We start from the raw sequence: 21569 nt of genomic DNA, 5'->3' as shown, positions 1-21569 counted from the left end.
ACATTTTGATGATACTAATTCACACGGTAAAAATAATATCAAGTACAATCATATATACTACCTCCGTCTCATTTTGTTTGTCTGATTCGGTTAACGAGACTTGACTGAAGTTATTTTTAATTTAATTTTTCATAATATTAAGTTTAGTATTAATATATAAAATTTATATATTTAGAAAATACATTAAAAGTACTATTAAACACAAAAAATCAAATTTAAAATTACTAAAGAAAATAAACAATGAATAAAGAGTTGGTTTGACCAATGAATAATAAACAGGACAGGTAAAATGGGACAGATGGAGTATTATACTAAATACAAATAATTGCATTGTCATGAGTGGACGAAGACATATCGAGACATCATAATCGAGCACGTTTTTAGTGAGCATAATCAGTAAGTTGACTTCCTGCCGAGACTTGCGGATACACACATCCAACGGTGGGAGGAGATTACTAGCCCTCCCCCAGACATCATGGATATATTGCTAGAGGACTGGTTTGGCCTCCTTGCACAAGTGACATCATCATGCATGGTGTTCGGCTTTCCCTCTCTTGACTTGCGGGTACACACATCCAAAGGTGGGAGGAGATTACTAGCCCGGCCTCCTCCAGACATCATGGATATATTGCTAGATGACTGCTTTGGTCTCCTTGAACAAGCGACATCATCATGTCGGTCGGTGCTCGACTTTCCCCCTCCTCCTGGTCCAAAAAACTTGGGTCCTCATTTAATATCTTCTTGTAAGAATGATAAATTTATGTTTGCCCTGCATGTGGAAATAAATTACATTAAAATATTTTGACTTATAAATATAGACAATATGTTAGTTTAGGTAAGGATGATTGTCAAATGGGGTCAAAAATGTTACGAGTATAAGTGTATAACTAGATGATAACGTCTTGGAAGATGCGACACGAGTCAATGTCAGTCATTGGTAACTTGTCTTACCAAAAACCTTTCTATGCGCTCTTGGATATTGTAAGACAAGTATATATACATGTCAACATCTCGAAAAAATTTGTCACGAGCCAAGGTCAGCGAATCTTGGACGAGTTGTCTTACTAACAACCTTTCCAACTAATTTTGGACATTATAAGAGTGAAGTGTGGGTGGGTGTTAAGCATTTGTTGTTTAATGAAATTAATGCAATATGACCAGTATGGTATACTATCATTGTATATGATGTGACGATACATGACGAGTCAAGGGTTATGGAGTGGATAATAAATTTTAATGAGACTTGAAATAGTTTGAGATGTTATTTGTTAGTGATTTAAAATAAGTTAGATTTTTGTCAAGTCATCACGAGAGAGATTAAAAAAAATGTAGTCACCAACTGACGACCACGCAATATCTTATTAGCGAGCATATGTAATGCATGTGATTGTTGGATAACAGTGGTGCATGCAATGCGCACAAGCGCATCTTTTAAAAATTTGACAACAAACTCATAAAATCCACCACTATGGTTGTTATGATGAGGTTAAGTTTCTATTGAAGTTTTTGTAAATATTAAAAGTTATGAATATAATGATGTAGTTTTTAATAATGTTGATCTCACTCTCATATAGGTGATTAATAAGGTTGGTTGTTTGTTAAGTTCATGAGGTAAAGTGGGGTAAAAAAATGTCAATACCACGGATCACAATATACTTCACAACCTTCCACTTTGACATTAGGGTGAGAATATATATTAAGTAGGGTGAGAATATATTTTAAGTCAATAATAATTGTACTACATTTAAATTTAATATTTAATAATTATTATCTCATTTTTTCTAGTACTATTGACTCACTGAGGCTCGAGCCCACTCCCATCATCCAAGAGTGTAAATCAGGACACTGGGTGCCACTAAACCACACGGTATTTGACAATTTATATTTTTATATGGTGATTTACACTATACAAATAATATCAGGTAAAAAAATAGAAATTACATATTATTATAAAAAACAATCATTATTTAAAAATTTAAAAATTTAGTTATATGTAAACTTCTTTAAAAAAAGTTGAAACCAGTTATATGTAAACTTCATGATGATTTAGAATGTTAGATTGTATTACATATTCAATTAACTTGGCATGCATTAATACAAGTATACAACAATGACTAGCTATAGTGCCTTTATTTAAAGCTTATTTCAAATAAATTGGATGTTTATTTCACATTAAACTAAATACCATTGATAGGTATTAAATTTCGAAATACATACATACACACATATATATATATATATAAAGTGGCTCTTCATTATATGTATGTTTGTAAGATGATAAATTTATATGTTTGACCTGCACGCGAAAATACAATAGATTAAAATATGTTTAACTTATAAATGTATGCGATATGTTAATTTGGGTAATTAAGGATGATTGAGTGAGGTACTCATTACGGGTATAATCAGAGACAAGTGGGGTCCAAGCCGTTACAAATACAACTAGATGTCAACGTATTGGAAGATGTGCCATGTCTGCAAATCCCGATTAAGTTGTATTATCGAAAACCTTTACAATTAATGTTCGACATCATAAGACTGCTAAAATCAATTTTCAATGTATTGGAAGATGTGTCATGAGCGAAAGTTACTAAATCTTTGACATATTGTCTTACCAAAAACGTTTCCAACTTATTTTGGACGTTGTAAGAGTGAAAATTGGAGTAGTTGTTAAACTTTTGTTGTATACTGAATTTAATGCAATATGATTATTATGATATATACTCTTGTGTATGATACGATCATACACGATGAGTTAGCTTGGCAATACATACATACATCTCGTGAAGTGACATTGAGAGGTGTGAGTGGATAATAATTTTTAATGAAATACAAACATATTTAAAACACTATATATATATATATATATATATATATGTGTGCGCGCGCGCGCCGCGCTCATGATGTGCGATCAAGTGTTAACATATGCTTATTAACTATGATAATTATGAGTTTAAGAGGATTTGCCGGGGTCTTTATAAGGTATACAAATCTTTAGCTATCTATATCACATTATCCTACAATGTGGCCACAACAATTGTGTGAATGTATAGTTGTTGTTGAAGTGTACCACAAGAGCAATGACAATGGTTTTAAAATAAGTTGGAGTTTTGTTAGGCAAACAAGAATAGAGGGGTATAAAAAACATAATTACAAAAAAAAAAAAAAGGTGGTTGCCAAGTGCTACTAGTGCGATAATGCATTGCATGCACTCATTGAGTAGCGTTGGTGCACGCAACATGCACAAGCGCTTATTTTATTCACATTTCCTAAACCGGAAGAAAAGTTAAACTCAATACTTGTAATACCACCCTCACGTCCTTTTCCCCCCTTTTTCTCTCCTCTACCTGGCCATTAAAAAGAATCTAAAAATATAAATAAAAATCCACCGTTGGGTTTGCTTTGATGGGTCAAGTTTGTATTTGATTGTTTCTAAATCTAAAAAGTTATGACTGATGTATTTGTAATAATGCTGAGCTCACTCTCATATATGTGAGTAATGAGGTTGTTTGTTAAGTTAACGATGTAAAGTGGAGTATAATGAGGGGATCACCTGAATAAACACACTAAACTCTTAGCTTCCATAACCACCATTTGGTCAACTTGACCCACGCTATCCCCCCCCAAATAATGCTCGCTAGCTATGTAGTTTCTTTGTCCTCTGTCACGAAATATAGCAAACTTGGCAAGCCCATCAACACCTTTGTTATGTTATTCACTTCAACTTCACAAATGCCTTTTTAATAGTTCCCCACAAGGTTGTGCCTCCTCCTTTCTCCAGTAGTCTCTTTAATAAGATGCACCATTGCACCTTGTTCGAGTCTATTACCAAGATTATCTTACGATAGCAATTGTTCCAAGCCATGTTCAGCTCATCAAACACCCCCCATAGTTCCGCTTCATTTTTAATTATTATTTAGTTATTTGCACCCTAACATATATGCACAAGAGCAAACATTATTACAATATACTTGTTAAGAAATACAAATGTTTATAAATTAATCCACACCCATATGTTACTCTAATGTGGGGCATTTTTACTTTTTTTCATGAACTTGATGAGTGCAATTTGATAATTATTTGTTTTCGTTTATCTATTAACTATTGTTGAGCATGTAAATATACAAAATTAACATTATAACATGTGAGAATATGAATATACAAATATCTTATTAAAATTGTTAGGTGGACTATATTTAAAATCATACATTAGGATATCTAGTTATAACCTAATTTTTAAACAAGTCCTCAAGTTGGCAACTAAACATTACATTAAATCCCAAATGAGCAAAGTCATAGCGCAATTAGAGTGAAAAGACAATATTAATGGCTAATAGCAAAATGTTTGATTTTGATAACACTCACAGTTATAAAGTTTTTACTGTGCTTATTTTGTATATTGTGGCCCATCATTGGATATAAACGTTGAAAAAAAAATGAAGGTGCATTGAGAAATTGAGCTTATTATACATTATAATTAATAATGTAATTAATTGGGTTGTCTAGCCATATTTGTTATATATATATATATATATATATATATATATATATATATATTATAAATAACTTAAGTTTCAATTTGCTAACTGAACTCAACACATAAAATTCTATAAAAAAATATATATACTAAATGTATTATTTAAAATATATATGTTGTTAGGTTTTGGCCCAATGTTCATGTGCTTATAACATTTAAATGATTGAGATTATAAGAGAAACTTAGGATAATAAAATAATGAAACAATGTTTATATCATGTATAGGGTTTTCGTTGCAAGATGGACGATTGATATATGCTAATTTTTAACATACTGTAGATTCATTTTTAGTGCATTACATTTTTGCTCGCTTGTAATACATAAAAATGAGATTCGATAAAAAATATACCGATTCTACTAAAAATGAACATATTATACAAAAAATAAATAAAAAATCAAAGTCTATCTCACAATGCGGATTCCATAAATGCATGATATAATTTGGCATAATGAGGGAGAATTCATCATCTCCAAATTGTTTACAATAGTGTCATCGCTATATCATGGATAACCCCCTTTCTCTAGTCATTGAATGACTTATTTATATATTGCGTGGGCCTGGTTCATTTTTCATTAGGACCTTGTATCTGTTTATGGCGACATCTCATGCTCTACATTCTTTTTGGGCTGTTATAAATGTATGAGCTTATTGTTATTGATGGGTGTTGCTATTCCTCCGTTGGGCTATGCATCGTCTTGCTTATGATTGTCCCGTAACGTCCAACAAATACGTCCTCGGTATTTTGTAATTATCACTACATGTTCGATCAACTTAACTGTGTTATCCTCGTACCTATATACCCCAACATAGGTATGTATTGATGTATTAGTTATACAAAATACAATAACAATTCATTTATTATATTTATAAGAGCAAATTAATTGAAGTCAATAATAAGTATATACAAAATATAATAAGAAGGGTGCATGATTTGTGATTATGTAGTATGCAAGTGTAAGTAATGTTGCACATATAATTATTACCAAAAAAAAAATGTTGCACATATAATATATAATAATTTTTTTTTTAAAAAATAATATATAATAATTAATAATGCTTGAAGGAAAGAAATTAGATTAGATTAAATTAAAAATCACAAATAAGAGAGAGAGAGAGAGAGTTTTAGAGGAAAAGAAAGGGCAAAACAGCTCTCATTCTCTCTCCCTACGGTGTTGTGTGTATCTATTTCATATATACAAAAAACATATACATACACATCAACGGAAAAGAGCATTGCATTTGAGAATCGATTCGATCGCTGCGTCAATCGTCATCACAACAAACACTGATTGATTCTTCAACAACACCAGGTGTTGGCGAGGAAGGATTTCATATTTACTGATTTTCAGGGGTAATCATAGAGAAACACGTATATGCACATATATATACATACACGATCAAGTGGTTTGTTCGATCAGGAATTGCGATTGCGACGAACCTGGGAGGGTTCAGAGCAATCCCTTCCTCGGATTTGGTGGGTTTTTTTCTGAGTGAATTGGTGGGTCAGACGCGGATTCTTTCGATTTTGAGTGATATGTTGGACTTTAGGATAGGCGGTGGCAAATTAGGGTTAGGGTTTTGGGTTGCTTAGGTTAGACACAGGGTTTGTGGGTTGGGAAGTGTGCCTGAGGAGGATATGGAACCAAAATATGAGCTTGAGGAAGGCGAGGCGGGCTATCACGGGCTTGATGATGCTGATGATACAAGCATTGACCCTGATATAGCACTCTCTTACCTTGTAAGAGTCCTCTTCAACCCTTGCTCTAGTGTCTTCGTGTTAAGATTAAGAATTTGGATTGTATTAATGTGATTAATTAAACTGAATAAATGTCAATTACTGTTTTGGTGAAACAAGGGAAAAAGACGGATTGAACTCCCAACTGGCAGGATTGATTGATTTCACCACTTAAGTGTTTGCATGGAGAGCTTAAATTGATTGTAATTTGAAAGTTGAAACAGAAATGAACTTTTCAAACTAACTGATCATATTAAAGCTGATGCTGGAGAGAAGGCCTATTAATTTGAGTTTGATTGTATGTATTTGGCTTGTATGTGAGCTGCACATCTGGAGGGTATAACCTGCTGCTAGCAATCTGATTGACAAGGATTTGACTGTTGCAATTTGCAAATTTGTTATACTACTTTGCTTTTAACTTTTACAGCAATCATGAGCTATGTCTTGATTGCTACTCCTTATTTGGAGTCTTGGAACTGCTGGATTTGAATGTATACTGGTTTCTCATGTAGTCATGTTTTATGACAGTTTGCTGTCTTGCTCTTGACTTTATGAATGAGAAGATCGTATAACATATTTTTTTTCATTCTTTTCCCATTATTTTATTGTGAAGGATGAGAAGGTACAAAGTGTTTTGGGCCATTTTCAGAAAGATTTTGAAGGAGGAGTTTCTGCTGAAAATTTGGGTAATTGAGCCTGTAACTGAACTTGTTCGTTAACCTCTTTCCTTGGAAAACAAAATGATGGTATTGAGTCCTTTATTTTTTTTTTTTGGCAGGAGCAAAATTTGGTGGGTATGGCTCATTTCTTCCCACACATCAGCGTTCTCCTTCAGTATTGTCTCAGCCTAAATCTCCTCCAAGATTTCATAGCCACAACATGCCAGGGTCTCCTAAGCATTTGGTCACAGAGGTATACATACTGAATTTTTTAATTACTGTTCAGAATAGAAATGTTCAGTCACAATACTAATAAAAAAATATTTTTATTTGCTTGCAATATTCTGTTGGTTTGGTACAGAGTGCCCCTCAGAATTCTCTGGGTCTTCCCAATGCACCTTTGTCTCAGAAAAATGGAGTGGCTGTTTCTGGGAATTCACATTCATTACTTGCTTTGAGGGGTGCACCAGGGGATGGCTCAGTGAGAAAAGGGCCACGCTTGCCATCAGCCCAAGTTGCTGAAAAGTGCCTTGCAAAAGATGAGCCTTACTTGAATAAGTCAGTCACTTCAACTGATCAGAGAACACTAAAAGTTCGGATCAAAGTACATCCACACAAGACAACACAGAAAAATGCTGCAATATACAGTGGTCTTGGGCTTAGTTCTCCTTCTTCAATGGAAAGTAGTCCTGTGGAAAGTGGTGAAATGTCACCTGATTCTCAAGAAGCTTGTGATGAATCTCCTGGCAGCATTCTTCAGGTGAGCCACATGTTTTACATAATTCTACTCCTGTTCTGGACAAGGTGATGATCCAATCTGGTGTTTTGCTGATTTCCTGTACCTCTATTCTTGTTTCCCCCTTTAAACAGGTGATGACATCTTTCCCAGTTGCTGGGGATCTTCTGCTTTCACCTCTTCATGATCATTTACTTGCCTTGTCAAGAAATGGAAGTAACTTGGGATGTGGTAAGCTTGTTGCTGCTCGAAAGAATGGGCACAACAATTCATCCATTTCTACTGATGCTTCAACTTCCAGTTTGGGGAATGCCAATGAGCTGAAAGGGAAGAAAGTAAATTCTATTTCCCAGAGTGAAAACTTTGTGGAACCAAAGAATAGGGGTAAAATTGTTAATGGGCATGATACTGTCTCCTGTTTGAAGAAAAATTTAGGAAGTGAGACCTTGGAAAACAAACAGTATCTCTCTACTGACTTGAATGCTAAAGATTTATCTGATTTAGGATGTGATACTGGTGGATCACTTAAAGGTGCTGGCTTTGCATCCAAAGCTGTTAGAGAGTCTGATGAGGCCATGCCATCAAAGAAAAGGGAGCTTATAAGTGGTAAGATGAAAGATATATCCCTGAACAGTGACTTGATTAATGATGAGTCCGTTGCATTGATTACTGGCCAAGGTGGTAGTAACTTTGATAACCGAGATTCAAAAAGCAACTCAATGGAGAAAATTGGGGAACACCAGGTAAGAGGTTTTCATAAGGATAATAAGGAACGCGGTGGGAGTAAGGAAGACAGAATTCTTACTTCTATTACAGCTGATTCTGATATTTCTGAGGGTAGAAAAGACTCAAAAGGGGCTGCTGAGAAGTTAAAAGAAGTAAATGTGAAGGCTACAAGTCATCAACAAGATAAATTGAAGATACTAGACACAAAGAAGAAGACATGTGAAGGGAAAAAGAAGTCAGTGGGTAGTCAACTTTCTGGAAAGTCTGCTTCTAAGCTGTCAGTTAAAAGTGCTGGTTCTTCTGCTGTTATAAAGAACAAAAAGAATTCTGGGAAGGATGTACTAGAAAGGACCTCTGGTCATAAGTTAAAGGAGTCTAAGTTGGATGCACACAGAGAACTGCAAGCAAGTTCTGATAAATCAAGGCTGAAATCTGCTCATACTAAAATTGACAACCAGTTGATATCTGGGAAAATTATGAAGGAGACTTCAATGTATGGAATACCTTCCACTAGGGAACCTATACTGCATACAGAAGAGGCACCACCAGCTCCTTTTCTTCTTATTGAAGAGGACTGGGTCCTATGTGACAAATGCCAAAAGTGGCGTCTTCTACCACAGGGTATGAAACCTGATCATTTGCCCTCAACTTGGGTATGCAGCATGCTAAACTGGCTGTAAGTTTCCTGCCTTACCCCCCCTCCCCCCTCTTTCTCTTTCTCCCGCCTTGTATGCAATGCACATCATAAATGGATTGTTGGTAAAGCTGGTGTTAATTACATATTCTTTCAATGTTTTAGGCCTGGAATGAACAGCTGTGACTTCAGTGAGGATGAAACAACTGGAGCTCTTAATGCTTTATATGTTCCTCTCCCTGAGAATCCAAATAACCTTCAAACTTATGCTGGTAAAATTGAAGGTGGAGTAAATCCAGCCAGTGCTTGTGACTTGAGTGGGAATAGGCAAAATGCCAGTTACACAGCCAATCTAGGAAGGAAAAAACATAAAGTGAAGAGAAGTAAAAATGATGAATTACTTGCTGCAACAAATTTTAAGAAGAGCATCCAGGGTGAAATGGTGAAAGGTAGAACTTTGGTAAATGTGAACCAGACTCCATCGGGATCAATTCCAATGCGCAAATTAAATGACAAGGACTTTAGTGAACAGGGGGAACATGTAGTTATTGGTATGGTATTTGTGTCATGGCTGATTTTTCATACTGTTTGCATTGGCTCATAGATTTGATGCTTCTTATGATTTCTTTGCAGGTGATGAAAAGTCTAGAAAGAAAATAAAAAGAGAGCCCAACTTATCGGACTATAAGGATGTGAAGAAGATAAAAGCTGATAGTGAGCTAGCTTCTGGTGTGGACCTTGGTATGCTGGCCTCAACTAATGGTTTGCCTACTAAGGTAGCTATGAAAGAGAAACACAAGAAAAATGGGTATTTGAAGGAAACAAAGTCTACTGTGGGGACTGGGTTACGGGTCTCTGTGAAAAAGCAGGACCACATGCATGATTCTCTGGATAATGGGTCATTAGATATAAAAGCGTGTAACGAAAGGGAAATATCTACAAAGAAAAGAAAATTTAAGGACAGTGATCATTTGGAGACATTGCAAAGTAATGTGGCTCCTCTTGGAGTTAGCAAGGTGTCCATCAAGGATGAGAGCAGTGATGGTGGATTCAAGAAACATAAGAAATGCAAGATCTCTCAGACTGAAGCAAATGAGTCCAGTACAAGTAAGAGTGAGCAAAAACCAAAGGCAAGAGGTGCAGTCACCAGAATTATCCTGCCAAGTAGTAGGAATAGTCAAGCTAGTAGTATTGTGAAAGATCAGCAGGTTAAGAAGTATAAAGTAAAGATGAAGCCTCAACTAACACTTGATGATATTGATTCATTGAGAAAGGACTTGGGTTGTGAAGAATTGTCAACAGCAGCCACTTCAAGCTCCTCTAAAGTTTCTGATTCCCGTAAAAGAAGAGCTAATTACCAAGTGAAAGGCTCTCCTGTGGAGTCAGTTTCCTCATCTCCAATGAGGACATACAACTTGAATAGTCTTTCACCCACTAGAAAGGGTGGTTTTGAGAAAGATGATGCTAAGTGCAGTGATTTTGGATTGGCAGGAAGCCCAAGAAAGTCTATGAATGGCAATACCAATTTATTGAGCAATGGATCTGGGCAATCAAGAAAGGGCAACAGTTTCTTTCATGCTGAGGCTTTTGATAGTTCAGTGATACATCCTCGGGATAGTGATGCCAGAGACAGGTTTGATACAGATGCTAAGCTTTCTTCTGATGTTGGAAATGGCCATTTAGGTAATAGTGACGCTGTTATGTTTGGGGAACATATGAATGCTGCAAGTTCCATTGGTAGGAAGGATAGGTTGAACAAGAAACTTTTAATGTTACACCATCAGAAAACTGTGAAAAATTCTCCATTACAATCCAAGGAAAAAGATAAAGATTTTGGTGTTGGCATCAAAACAGATGGAGAGAAGGTCTCTGATCCTCCAAGTGATAATATAGGCTTGAAACCAACTAAGAGTCTAAAGGAAGATATGAAGGTTAACGATAACCATCTTGAGTCTGGTACTAAATTTGTTCGAAATAGTAAGAATCTTGGCAATTTGGATGCTGCAAAACCTGGTGATGGTAGAAGAGATAACCAATTAAAATGTGAAGATGATTGGTCAAATTTGAAATTTGGTGCTTCATGTAACATGGATGGGAAGGCTTCCACAGAGCAAAGGTCAATTCTGGAGTTTGAAGCTGAAACTGCTATGAGGGGACGGTCAACTCAAGTGGGGTCAAAGGAGGAAAGGTCAGAAGTTGACCTGTCTCGAGGAGATAAACAAGCCACCCTAGGTGGTGCTAGCAGACCTCCATCACTCCATAAAGGAGCTTCTATGGATGCTTCTGTTGCTGGTAATTCATCTAAAATGTCAAAAGCTCCTGGTCCTGTTTGCAAGAATGGCACCAACAACAGCACAGGCCATCCTATTCCTGATCGCAGTATGATTAAGAGCCTGGATGCTCCAAACCTTTCCAAAAGGGATGCCTCCAATCAGAATGCTTCTAATGTCTTGAGAGAAGCTGAAGAACTCAGAGATTATGCTGACCGTCTCAAGGTTCTTTAAATTGCCCTTATAAGTCTTTTCAGCTTTTGCCTGCAGTTAGAACCTGGTTGCTGATCTAGTTCTGTCATTTCTACTATAGCTCTGTTTTCCTACTTCCATAATCTTTGAGAGCTTATAGAAAGAGGCTCTAATTTGCATTCAAGTTTTTACTGATCGAATAATGTCTTATGCAGAGCACTGGATTTGATTTTGAATATAATGAGGCATATTTCCAAGCTGCCTTGAAGTTTCTTCACGGTGCTTCCCTCTTAGAAACCTGCAGTGGTGAAAGCGGTAAATATGGGGAGGCAAATCAGATTCAAATCTATACTAATACGGCAAAGCTTTGCGAGTAAGTGCAACTTTCATGGTCAGTAGGTAATGATCTCAGTGTACAAACATACTTTAAAGACAAATTAAGGAAGAATTCATTGCCCTCTTTTTGGGCAAACTGCAAAATTTTGTAGCTCTATGCCTCTATGCTCAAACCATTTCCTAATTTTTAACTACTTCAGAGGCTGTGATCTTTGTTGGAACTAGTTCTTGCAGATATCTCTGTTTCAGTGGAAAAATTCTTTTAGCTGATAAGCAGCTGTAAATTAACACGAACAACTCACAGGAATATGCGCCTCCACATGGTCATACATTAGTTTTAAAAAAAAACTCTCCTTTGCATAAATGATGCTGTCATGTAATCATGATAAATATTTCCTAATCCCTTGATGTGCTGCTACAGAATATTGTTCTTGGAAAAATAGCTGCCTTTCTATTTTTTGATTATGTGAAAATTATTGTCCCACCTATTAAAAAAGGGCATTCCTATTTTAAACCTTCAAACAGGATGCAGCCAAGTACATACATCTAGAGTCCTGAACAAACCAAAAACTTCTACCCTTCACAAATTGTGGGGTCATGAAAGTATAAATTTAATCCTCAAAATGGATTTCTAGACATCCTAGTGATTTTTCTTATAGTCGAGTAATTTCTTTTGAAAATTATGTCATGATAGTCTGTTGATCCTTGAATTTTTCATGTATTAGTTTAGTTTATTTTTACTTTTACTACTCGTTCTTTTGGTTTTGTAATGGACTTTAATAAATCTGCAGAACTTGTGCAAATGAATATCAGAAACGCCAAGAAATGGCCACTGCTGCTTTGGCCTATAAATGCATGGAAGTTGCATACATGAGGGTAGTATATTGCAAAAATATGAGTGCAAGTAGAGTTTGGCATGATTTGCAGGCTAGTCTGCAAATGCCCATTCCCCTGCAAGGTAATTACCATTTACCATTGCCATGTGATCTTTGGACCTCATGATTTTCTTATTATTTTTTAAATCTTTTTTGCTTAGTTATCAAATTAGTAATTGAATAGCTTTATTATATTTATTTCAACACCTTTTTAAATTCTAAATTATATTCTTAATTACTCCATCATTCATTAAATCCATCTGGTTGCTTCATATTGTGAGGAGGGACATTTTGATTGATCTTACCTTTCCTCTGTTATTCATAGGTCTAGTTTTACTTCTTCGGAGAACACCTAAACAAATATTTAATTGTGGAGGGGATTCTGTTTTTGGATATTTCAAGTTTTTTTTGGGGTGCTGGGGTTCCAACTTCCAACATCAGGGAGGATATCAAACACTTCAATACACAGTATTTCATAGAACCACTATATTCCTGTCTGCACTATACTTGAGACTTGGTTATTATTCTTGTCTCGACCTAGCATTTCCTTTGAGGGAAAAGCTAGATTCCTGCTTTTCTTTTGTGACATAGTTCCTACTGTATTTTCTCACATATGGATGTTCAACTCCATCTATAGATTCATCTCTATGAAGTTTGCTGGCAGTCAGTGTTTCTCCTTGGTAACACGATCCGTTTTAAAATATCCCGGAAACATGCTGTTGTTGACTCCAATTTTGTGCTATTTGTTCAGGTGAATCTCCTTCATCTTCTGCATCTGATGTTGATAACACAAACAATCAAGCAATGATAGACAGGACTGCTTTATCTAAAGTGAATGGTTCTCAACCTGGAACTCATGTTATTGCTCCTCGAAATCGTCCAAATTTTGTTAAATTGCTCGACTTTGTAAGTTTTATCATAGTGAAACTGTAGTAGTCTCCAATCATATTTCAATGCTTTGCTTTGTTGTATTGATGACACAATTGATCTAAACATTTTAATTTCATATTCATTGAAGCTAAATGAGTCTAAAGATGGGAATCAAGGGGAATTTCACATGTAAACTTTATATACCTGGTAATTTCTGGATGAAAGGAAGTAAAGAGTGAGTGGGTAAGGTCCGTATGGAAGTGGGGATGGTAGCTTGCAGAAACATTTTGGCATTCACTAATTGAGTGATGGCCTTTTATGCTTGTATTAGTAAGGTTTCAATATTGAAATGTTTTGACTCATATAACATAACCTAGCTTCTGCCAGTATGATGCTTTATTGATGTAAAATTTACAATGCATTAAGTAATTTGACTATTTTGCAGGCCAAGGATGTTAATGCTGCAATGGAGGCATCCAGAAGAGCTCAAAATGCATTTGGAGCTGCTAATATAATCTTGGAAGAGGCTCAAAATTTGGAGGCTATCTCATCTGTTAAGCAGGTGATTGACTTCAGCTTCCAGGATGTAGAAGAGCTTACACGTTTGGTACGACTTGCAATTGAGGCCATCAGCCGTCAAAGTATCGGTGGCAATAGATAAGACAACTGTGTATATAGTCTACTCCTTGGACAAGCAAGCCTTTTTATGCAGGATGGAAAAGCATGGACCTGCATCTTGCAGTTGGTGAAGAGGCATGGAATTAAGTGCTTGTTATCTTTATGTACATGTGTACAAAGTGGGATTGGTTTCCATTTTCCTGATTCTTTTGAATATTCGGCTTTTTTTTATTCCCCTATGATAAGAGCATAGTGTGCTCAACCTGAGAATTATGGGTTGGGGGGAGGGAGATGTATAATTTATGCTTGTTCAAGGACAAGATGCAGAGTTAATGTAAGATGCAATTTTGAAACTAGTTTTGTTTTTGTTAGGATTTGAGGAACATAGGATTATAGAGACCTAGAAGATTTAGCCATTTAGGTGAGATGTCGAGATCATAATTTAATGTAGTTCAAGTGATCCATTCTTGCCAAGGACTCGAATGTTTGAGGCCATATACATTCTCGAATTTTCTTAATTGATCAGAAATCCCAATTTTGGATAAAATTTTGGTAATTTTGATTCTACAAGGTCTAAATTCTATATTGTCCATAAGTATTGTGTAATGGAGGTATTCCCCTTCATGCAACAATTTTCAGTTTGCAGATAATTTATCAAGGGATGTTGGTGTTCAGGTATGTAATCCAGTGTATATTTTAGGTTTTGTAATGAGGGATAAATATCATGCTGCACTTGAAATTGTGTATGCCTATCTTGTGTTGAAATTTTTTGCTTTTAATATACTTCTATGCAGGCTTAGTATTGTGTCTTATTTTGTTGTTCAACATGTTTATGACTTCAAGGTGATTTTCGCTGGTAAGAAGTATCACGAGGAACAAATTGCTGCCATAGTGCAAGTAATTTGGTTTGGCATTGTGTTTATGAGGTTCTCCAAATTTGAAAATTGCACACCTTCACAGACCCATCTTGTTTTTTTTGCAGGAAAAAAACAACATGACACATGAGTTTAGCAACTTGGTATTTGACCTTTTCCTAACAGGTAAAGCTTCTAACCGAATGCTATATTTGTTTGCACCAATAAATGTTTGCTAGCCTGCCCACAAAGTGTTGACTATTCCCTTTATTATTTATTAATTTATTTACTTATTTTTTAAAAATAATTCCCACTAGATCTTTTCTCTTATGCTGACCTTTGTTAATCCAACTCAGACCTTTTAATAGTTTTAGATTATATGGTGGTGTATTGTCTTCATATGTTTTAAACAATTCCACAAGGTCTAACATAGTAGTAGTATTTACTTCTAAGGTATTTCATTTAGCTCATGACATCCTCTTGTGTGTTGGTTTGCTCATTATGCTTTTTGGTTGTTTGTTCTTTTCATTATTATTATTATTATTGTTATTGTTATTATCAATGGTCAATATATACTTCAAATGTCAATGACTGCTTTTTCCTGTGATACGAATATATGATGCTGCAGTTACAGGTCTACCATTGAATACTTAGTTTTAATCCAATTTTTGTTTCTTGCGTAGTTGGGTTGTTTAGGTTCAAATTTGACACTATCAAAACTTAGGAAATCACAACCTTCCACCTTTTGGCTGATTCCTGAGTGCGAGATCTTTGCAACATGTTCTTCCATTTTGGTATTTTAGTTGATGCACACTTCACTTTGCATATAAGTTAAGATGTGAACACTTGTGTTTAATCCAATGTTTCCTTCTTGCATAGTACTTGCTTTGTTTAGGTTCTGCATTGACTCAATGAAACCGTACAAAAACCCGACCTCCCACCTTGCCTTGGCTGATAAAAACGAGGTATGCAAGTCTATTTGCGAAGAGCAAGATCTTTAATTTGGGATGCTTAGCTTGCTTCCATTTTCATATTTCAGTCGATGCCATAACTGCCCTCACTTAGTGGACTCTACAATATGAAGAATCCAATGTAGCGTTCAATTTCCCCATAATATAACTCCAATAATCCAATTTCTGGTGTGGTGTTTTATGACCATCAAGGAGCTTTGCTGTGTTTGCTTTAAGCATATTTTATTTTTAGGCTTTGGATCGGAGGCCTGGACTTGTCGATTCCAGGGTAGTAGTTTATAATGGAAGATGGAGCTAGGGATAGAGGGTTTTAGGTGTTATAATGTACTTAAAAATCCTTTCATGTGGAACAGTACAGGTGACTTCAAAGATGTATAGTCAGTCAATTTTCCATCATTTATCTAATGGAAGTTTGTAGGGAAGGGAACATTATATTCCTGTCCTGTACGTACGTAATCCTTTGTGCAAACTTATCATTATATACTAGAAAAATTCATACACTTGTTCATCCCAAATTGTAGATTTGGAGTGTAAAATATTTGTATGCTACTCAAGAAATACATATAGTATTATATTTTGGGAAATTCAAATGTCTTATGACATCAATAATGTTCATTTTTAACAATATTTTTGTATTTAGTAATGTTGTACTATAATTATAAAAAAAATAATGAAGGTGTTGATTTGCATTAGCGTTATGAGTTATACTTTTATGTTTGTACCGGCCAAGTGCCATAAGGTACGAAGACTTTATTTAAAATGTGTGTGTTTAATTATAATGGATCGGAGAAATTGATAAGAATGTGTGACAGGGAGATGATGACAAACATCACTAGAAATGGTCTACAAAATGGAAACATGAAAATGGTAAGTGAGGATGCCCCCCCCCCCCCCCCCTTAGCTTAGCTTCCTTCCCCTCAAACCTAGCTAGCTAGCTTCTAATCTCTACTCCACTATAACACTACATTCTCCATCATAATATCGCAGCCAATCATTTTGTTTCCCTCCGATGCCCAGCCTGCATTTAAATTAAGCATCCGATAGATTTCATGCTTAGCTTAGCTGAGCTTAGCTTGCTGCTTTTTCAATTAGTGCAGCGTGCATTGGTTTGCTTAATGCCACTAGTGTTTCGATCACTTTCCACTTTACTCATTCAAACCAATTATATACTCACCAGCATGCTAGCTAGCTAGCTTTGTGTATTATCTTTACCCTAATTCTAGCTAGCTAGTGTCTAAAATATACACGTCATAAAAATATTGCGGGCACTACGTGTCATGTATTTAATTTCTTCTTGAAATTATATTCTTTAACGTTCAAAATACTATGATGGATGCGATCAGAATGTTATAGCTATTTGATCTATCGTATTAAAATAATTAATTTTTATTGAGTTTTTGCTATAAGCTATCTAATTAACATAATATTGGCTATACACCATACTAGCTAGCTTGTTGAATTTTAAAAAGTCATTTTTGTTTAACCCTTTTGTTGATACTGTGATATTTTTGTAGTTAGTTTATGTTGGTGGTTATATTTCTCTCGCATTAAAAAAAAATTATTATTTTTTTAAAAAAAGGTAAAATTGACTATATTATTATTATTATTAGCTACTATAGCATTCAAAAGAAGCCATCACAGGCCCACTATACATTTGAAGCTGCGCTGCAAACTCAAGAAATCTTCCCCCCACCCTCAGCTCCCTATAAATATTAGAGATTTTAGCAATTAAAATTCCAAAACCAAAGATAGATTCCTCAATTAACCTTCAATATAATTCACTTGTCTCCTCAAATATATACAGCAATATAATGGCTCCTGTAGCAAGTAGTGTTCCTGTTAAGGTTGGGCACATCGATGACGTCCAGGAACTGAGAAAGACTAAACCATCTTCTATTCCTGAAAGATTTGTGAGGGACATGACAGAAAGAGCTTCTTCTGTCGTCACTCCTTCCTCCTCTTCATCTCACCTCAACATTCCCCTCATTGATTTGCAAAACCTCTTCAACAATTCTCCACAGTTTCTTGCTGAGCTATCCAACCTCTCTGTTGCCTGTCAACAATGGGGCTTCTTTCAAGTACGTACATATATACTACTTTTTCATCTCAGATCACTTAATTACCTTCATTTTTTTTTTATTTTTTATTTTTTTAAAATATCACTGTAAACCAACAAATTAAATATCAGGTAATAAATCATGGGATTGAGTTGAGGTTGCTTGAGAAGATGGAGAAAGTGGCGATGGAGTTCTTCATGTTGCCTTTGGAGGAGAAGAAGAAATACCCAATGGCCCCTGGAAGTGTGCAGGGATATGGGCAGGCTTTTGTTTTCTCAGAACACCAAAAGCTGGACTGGTGTAACATGTTTGCTCTTGGAGTTGAACCTCATTTCATCAGGAACCCTAAACTATGGCCAACAAAACCAGCTGATTTCAGGTATAACCTATCTTAATTGGTTGACATGCAGCATGCATTTAATTTCTTGGCCTGGCTAACTAATTATATTTGAATTGGTGCAGTGAAACATTGGAGGCATATTCAAGAGAAATAAGGAAATTATGCGAGAAGTTGTTGAAGTACATAGGGAGGAGTCTGGGATTGAGTGATGAGGATGTTTTTGAGAAAATGTTTGGAGTGAGTGTCCAAGCAGTGAGGATGAACTATTATCCAGCATGCCCTAGACCAGACCTGGTTTTAGGACTCAGCCCCCACTCTGATGGCAGTGCCCTTACAGTGTTGCAACAGGGAATCTGCACCACACTTGATGAAGGCCTTCAGATACTTAAAGATGACACATGGCTCCCTGTCCACCCTATCCCAAATGCCCTAGTCATTAATATTGGTGACACTATGGAGGTACCCCCCACCCTGCAAATTAAAAAAAAAAAAAAAAAAACTCTTTTTTTGTTTGTTTGTTTTTAAATTTTAAAAACCTGTTCTGATATGATATCAATTGTCAAATAAGCGCTTACCACTATGCTAATTAATAGCGATATATAGCTAGTAGCGAATGTGCCTTTACTTGCGAAGCAATCAATGTCATGTTTCGATAATAAACTATTGGAGCTCGCCATCCTTATGTCCTTATGGATTGGAAAATGATAAGTGGATTCTAACAGAGTAACGGCACACACTCAAACTCTCATTGCCTGCCTTGATTTTATAGAATGTAACCCTAAATTTAGAATCACGTACTAATTTCATTATTTTTATCACATATAATATATATGTTACTTGTAGGTCCTAACAAATGGAAGATACAAGAGTGTGGAGCATAGGGCAGTGACACACAAAGAAAAGGACAGGCTTTCCATTGTCACATTTTATGCCCCAAGCTATGAAATAGAGTTAGGGCCAATGGAGGAACTGGTGAATGAAGACAACCCTATCAAGTACAGAAGATACAATCATGGAGACTACAGCAAACACTATGTAACCAACAAGCTTCAAGGCAAGAAAACCCTCGAATTTGCCAAGATCCATCATTAACAACTAATCATTATATTGTTTTCTTATTTCATGGAAATGATATGATGGACTCTTCATTCCAATAAGATCGAGATCGAATATATATGCAATGCCAGACCGCGTTTTACTCTCAATCTACTCTGAATTTAATTTAATTTGTAAAACTTAAATATCCAAATTATATTGTAAGTAGAACAGTAGTAGCAGTAGGCATGCAATTTGAATTGCTTGATTTAGTGGTGAAAGAACTACTGTACTTTTGTATGAATCAATAATGGAATCTTGTGGAGTGTTTTGTGCAGACATAATGTTTTTGTACTGTGTGGTGTGCTTCTTCTGCATTATATTGTGAGTGGTTTGTTCAACAAAAACAACACTTTTTACTGTTAATCCTTCTTAGGTTTATTATTGTAAATTAAGAAGAAATGACAAAAATCCAAAATGGCATGGAGACAGAGAGAGAGCTTCTTTTCCTCCCCATGCCTTTCATACAAATTAAAATAAAAAAGTTGAAAAGACATTTTGTTTTCTAAGGAAAAAAAACTTTAATTATTACTCCGTATTATTATTATTATTATTATTATTATTATTATTATTGTTATTATTATTATTATTATTATTATTATTATTATTATTGAACATTTTACAGTGTCATAATCTCAACAAAGAGAACATTTTCTTCTGTACTTATTGAGTACTACGTTTAATGATATTTGTCATTGCGGCGAGTCACCCTCCTTTTATCATTAATGTATTGAATCTTGATTTAATATAACCATTCTTTTATTTCAATTTTTTATTAAAAAAAAAAAAGAAGATATCATGCATGGCATGTTTCAAATAATTTTTTTTTTATAAAAAATACAATCTCAACTGAACATAATATTTTACAAAGAAAAACAAATATGGAGCTATGTTATGTTATTTTACAATCTCAAGTTCCCAACTAAACAAATTAATCAGTAAAAGTTAACACAAAGAAGGCCAAACAAGGCTACAATCTTACCTAAATATAGAAACTCAGCTTCAATTAATGTTAGAGTTGTACTACTGTAAATTATATTATAGATCATAGGCCACATGGACTATTATATTGTGAGATGATCTATTGATAAATGCTCATTTTTAATTAGTATATATACTTAAAAATGAACTTTTAGTGCATTAAAAATAAATCTTCAAAAAATAAATTTTTAATATATTAGAAATGAACTTTTAGTATATTAAAAATTCAAAATTGGTTACGGTGAGTGTCAAATTGTCAATGTGTGGGTACAAGATCTCTCACTCTGAAAGGCCTTTGATACTAAGTAGCTTGATCTTCTTCACGGAAGGGATCAATATGCTGGTCCGATTGTGATCTTTGAATACATTTCAAAACTTTCCAGAATATCTTCATAAGCTTTAAAGCTTTTCCGGATATCTTCATAAGAAATGAGAACTCTTACGATATGAAGAGTTTTGATAGGTTTAAACAATATTATCTAATGAGTTATCCAACATGCATGTACCAAGGCATGCATGCATAATTATGTCTAGATTCTTGCTTTCAAGATAGATTTGAAAATATTCATCATATCAATTTTGATATGTTAAATTTTCCGCGTCTACAATGTCAATGGTCTCACTATACAATGTAAACCATGACCCACGGTATACATTTCCTTTCTGATTTCATTTCCTAATATTCATCGCCTCCTTATGCGAATTGTTTTATTTGTATTTGATTAATAAGTAGATTTATCATTTAAACGTGTGGTATATAAAGAGTTCAATAGTGAGGTAAATATTAGAAGGTGAAATAAAGAGGAAGAAAAGAACAAATTAAATAAAAATTGTGTAGATTTTTTTTTTTTGAGTCGATCAACTTTGCAAAAAGTTTAATCACCATCTTTTATTTTTTGAGTGTTGATCGAGGGAAACCCACAAGGCTCAACTACTACTTAAGGATGTACATTGAATAAATCGCGCCTTGTGATCCTATCCGACAAAAGATAACAATGAGGTAAACTAGCATGTGTAATCTATCCATAGTTGATTGACTAAAAAAAAAAAAAAATCAATCGACCGATGGTCCGGCTAGAAGT

The 21569-nt window shown here is 35.0% G+C and overlaps 2 protein-coding genes and 1 long non-coding RNA gene across 10 annotated transcripts; 2 read left to right on the top strand and 1 right to left on the bottom strand.

Annotated features, from left to right (window-relative positions):
• Nucleotides 1-4956: 4956 nt before the first annotated feature.
• LOC116032697 lies at nt 4957-5914 on the bottom strand. The gene is made up of 2 exons (XR_004100783.1): nt 5753-5914; nt 4957-5330 (listed from the first exon to the last, which is right to left on the bottom strand). It is a non-coding gene; the product is annotated as an uncharacterized LOC116032697 (long non-coding RNA).
• LOC116032675 lies at nt 5647-16598 on the top strand. 8 transcript variants are annotated; one of them, XR_004100782.1, is made up of 14 exons: nt 5647-6276; nt 6887-6959; nt 7052-7185; nt 7294-7692; nt 7803-9070; nt 9194-9579; nt 9662-11523; nt 11706-11863; nt 12618-12784; nt 13453-13607; nt 14017-15086; nt 15172-15229; nt 15923-16008; nt 16083-16598. XR_004100782.1 is itself a non-coding variant. In XM_031275363.1 (11 exons), the coding sequence occupies exons 1-11, from the start codon at nt 6175-6177 to the stop codon at nt 14230-14232; spliced, it is 4920 nt and encodes a 1639-aa protein (XP_031131223.1). In that variant the 5' UTR covers nt 5647-6174; the 3' UTR covers nt 14233-16598. The 8 variants fall into 8 exon arrangements, 1 of the variants encoding a protein (XP_031131223.1); XR_004100779.1 differs by having other exon boundaries at nt 15727-16008; XR_004100778.1 differs by having other exon boundaries at nt 15172-16008.
• A 1146-nt stretch (nt 16599-17744) lies between these two features.
• Nucleotides 17745-19785, top strand: LOC116019286 (protein SRG1-like). The gene is made up of 4 exons (XM_031259441.1): nt 17745-18092; nt 18203-18450; nt 18534-18870; nt 19255-19785. Exons 1-4 carry the CDS (start codon nt 17826-17828, stop codon nt 19501-19503), a joined length of 1101 nt encoding a protein of 366 aa, XP_031115301.1. The 5' UTR covers nt 17745-17825; the 3' UTR covers nt 19504-19785.
• Nucleotides 19786-21569: the final 1784 nt, after the last annotated feature.

The sequence above is a fragment of the Ipomoea triloba genome, chromosome 1 (assembly GCF_003576645.1).
Source record: "Ipomoea triloba cultivar NCNSP0323 chromosome 1, ASM357664v1".
Taxonomy (NCBI): Eukaryota; Viridiplantae; Streptophyta; class Magnoliopsida; order Solanales; family Convolvulaceae; genus Ipomoea; species Ipomoea triloba.
This window is presented reverse-complemented; position numbering and strand designations above follow the sequence as displayed.

Coding starts and splice junctions, on each gene's coding strand:
- LOC116032675 (XM_031275363.1), top strand. CDS start 6,175: ATGGAACCAAAATATGAGCTTGAGGAAGGCGAGGCGGGCTATCACGGG. Junction 11,864..12,617: donor AATACGGCAAAGCTTTGCGA/GTAAGTGCAACT, acceptor ATAAATCTGCAG/AACTTGTGCAAATGAATATC. Junction 13,608..14,016: donor TTGTTAAATTGCTCGACTTT/GTAAGTTTTATC, acceptor ACTATTTTGCAG/GCCAAGGATGTTAATGCTGC.
- LOC116019286 (XM_031259441.1), top strand. CDS start 17,826: ATGGCTCCTGTAGCAAGTAGTGTTCCTGTTAAGGTTGGGCACATCGAT. Junction 18,451..18,533: donor ACAAAACCAGCTGATTTCAG/GTATAACCTATC, acceptor GAATTGGTGCAG/TGAAACATTGGAGGCATATT. Junction 18,871..19,254: donor ATATTGGTGACACTATGGAG/GTACCCCCCACC, acceptor TGTTACTTGTAG/GTCCTAACAAATGGAAGATA.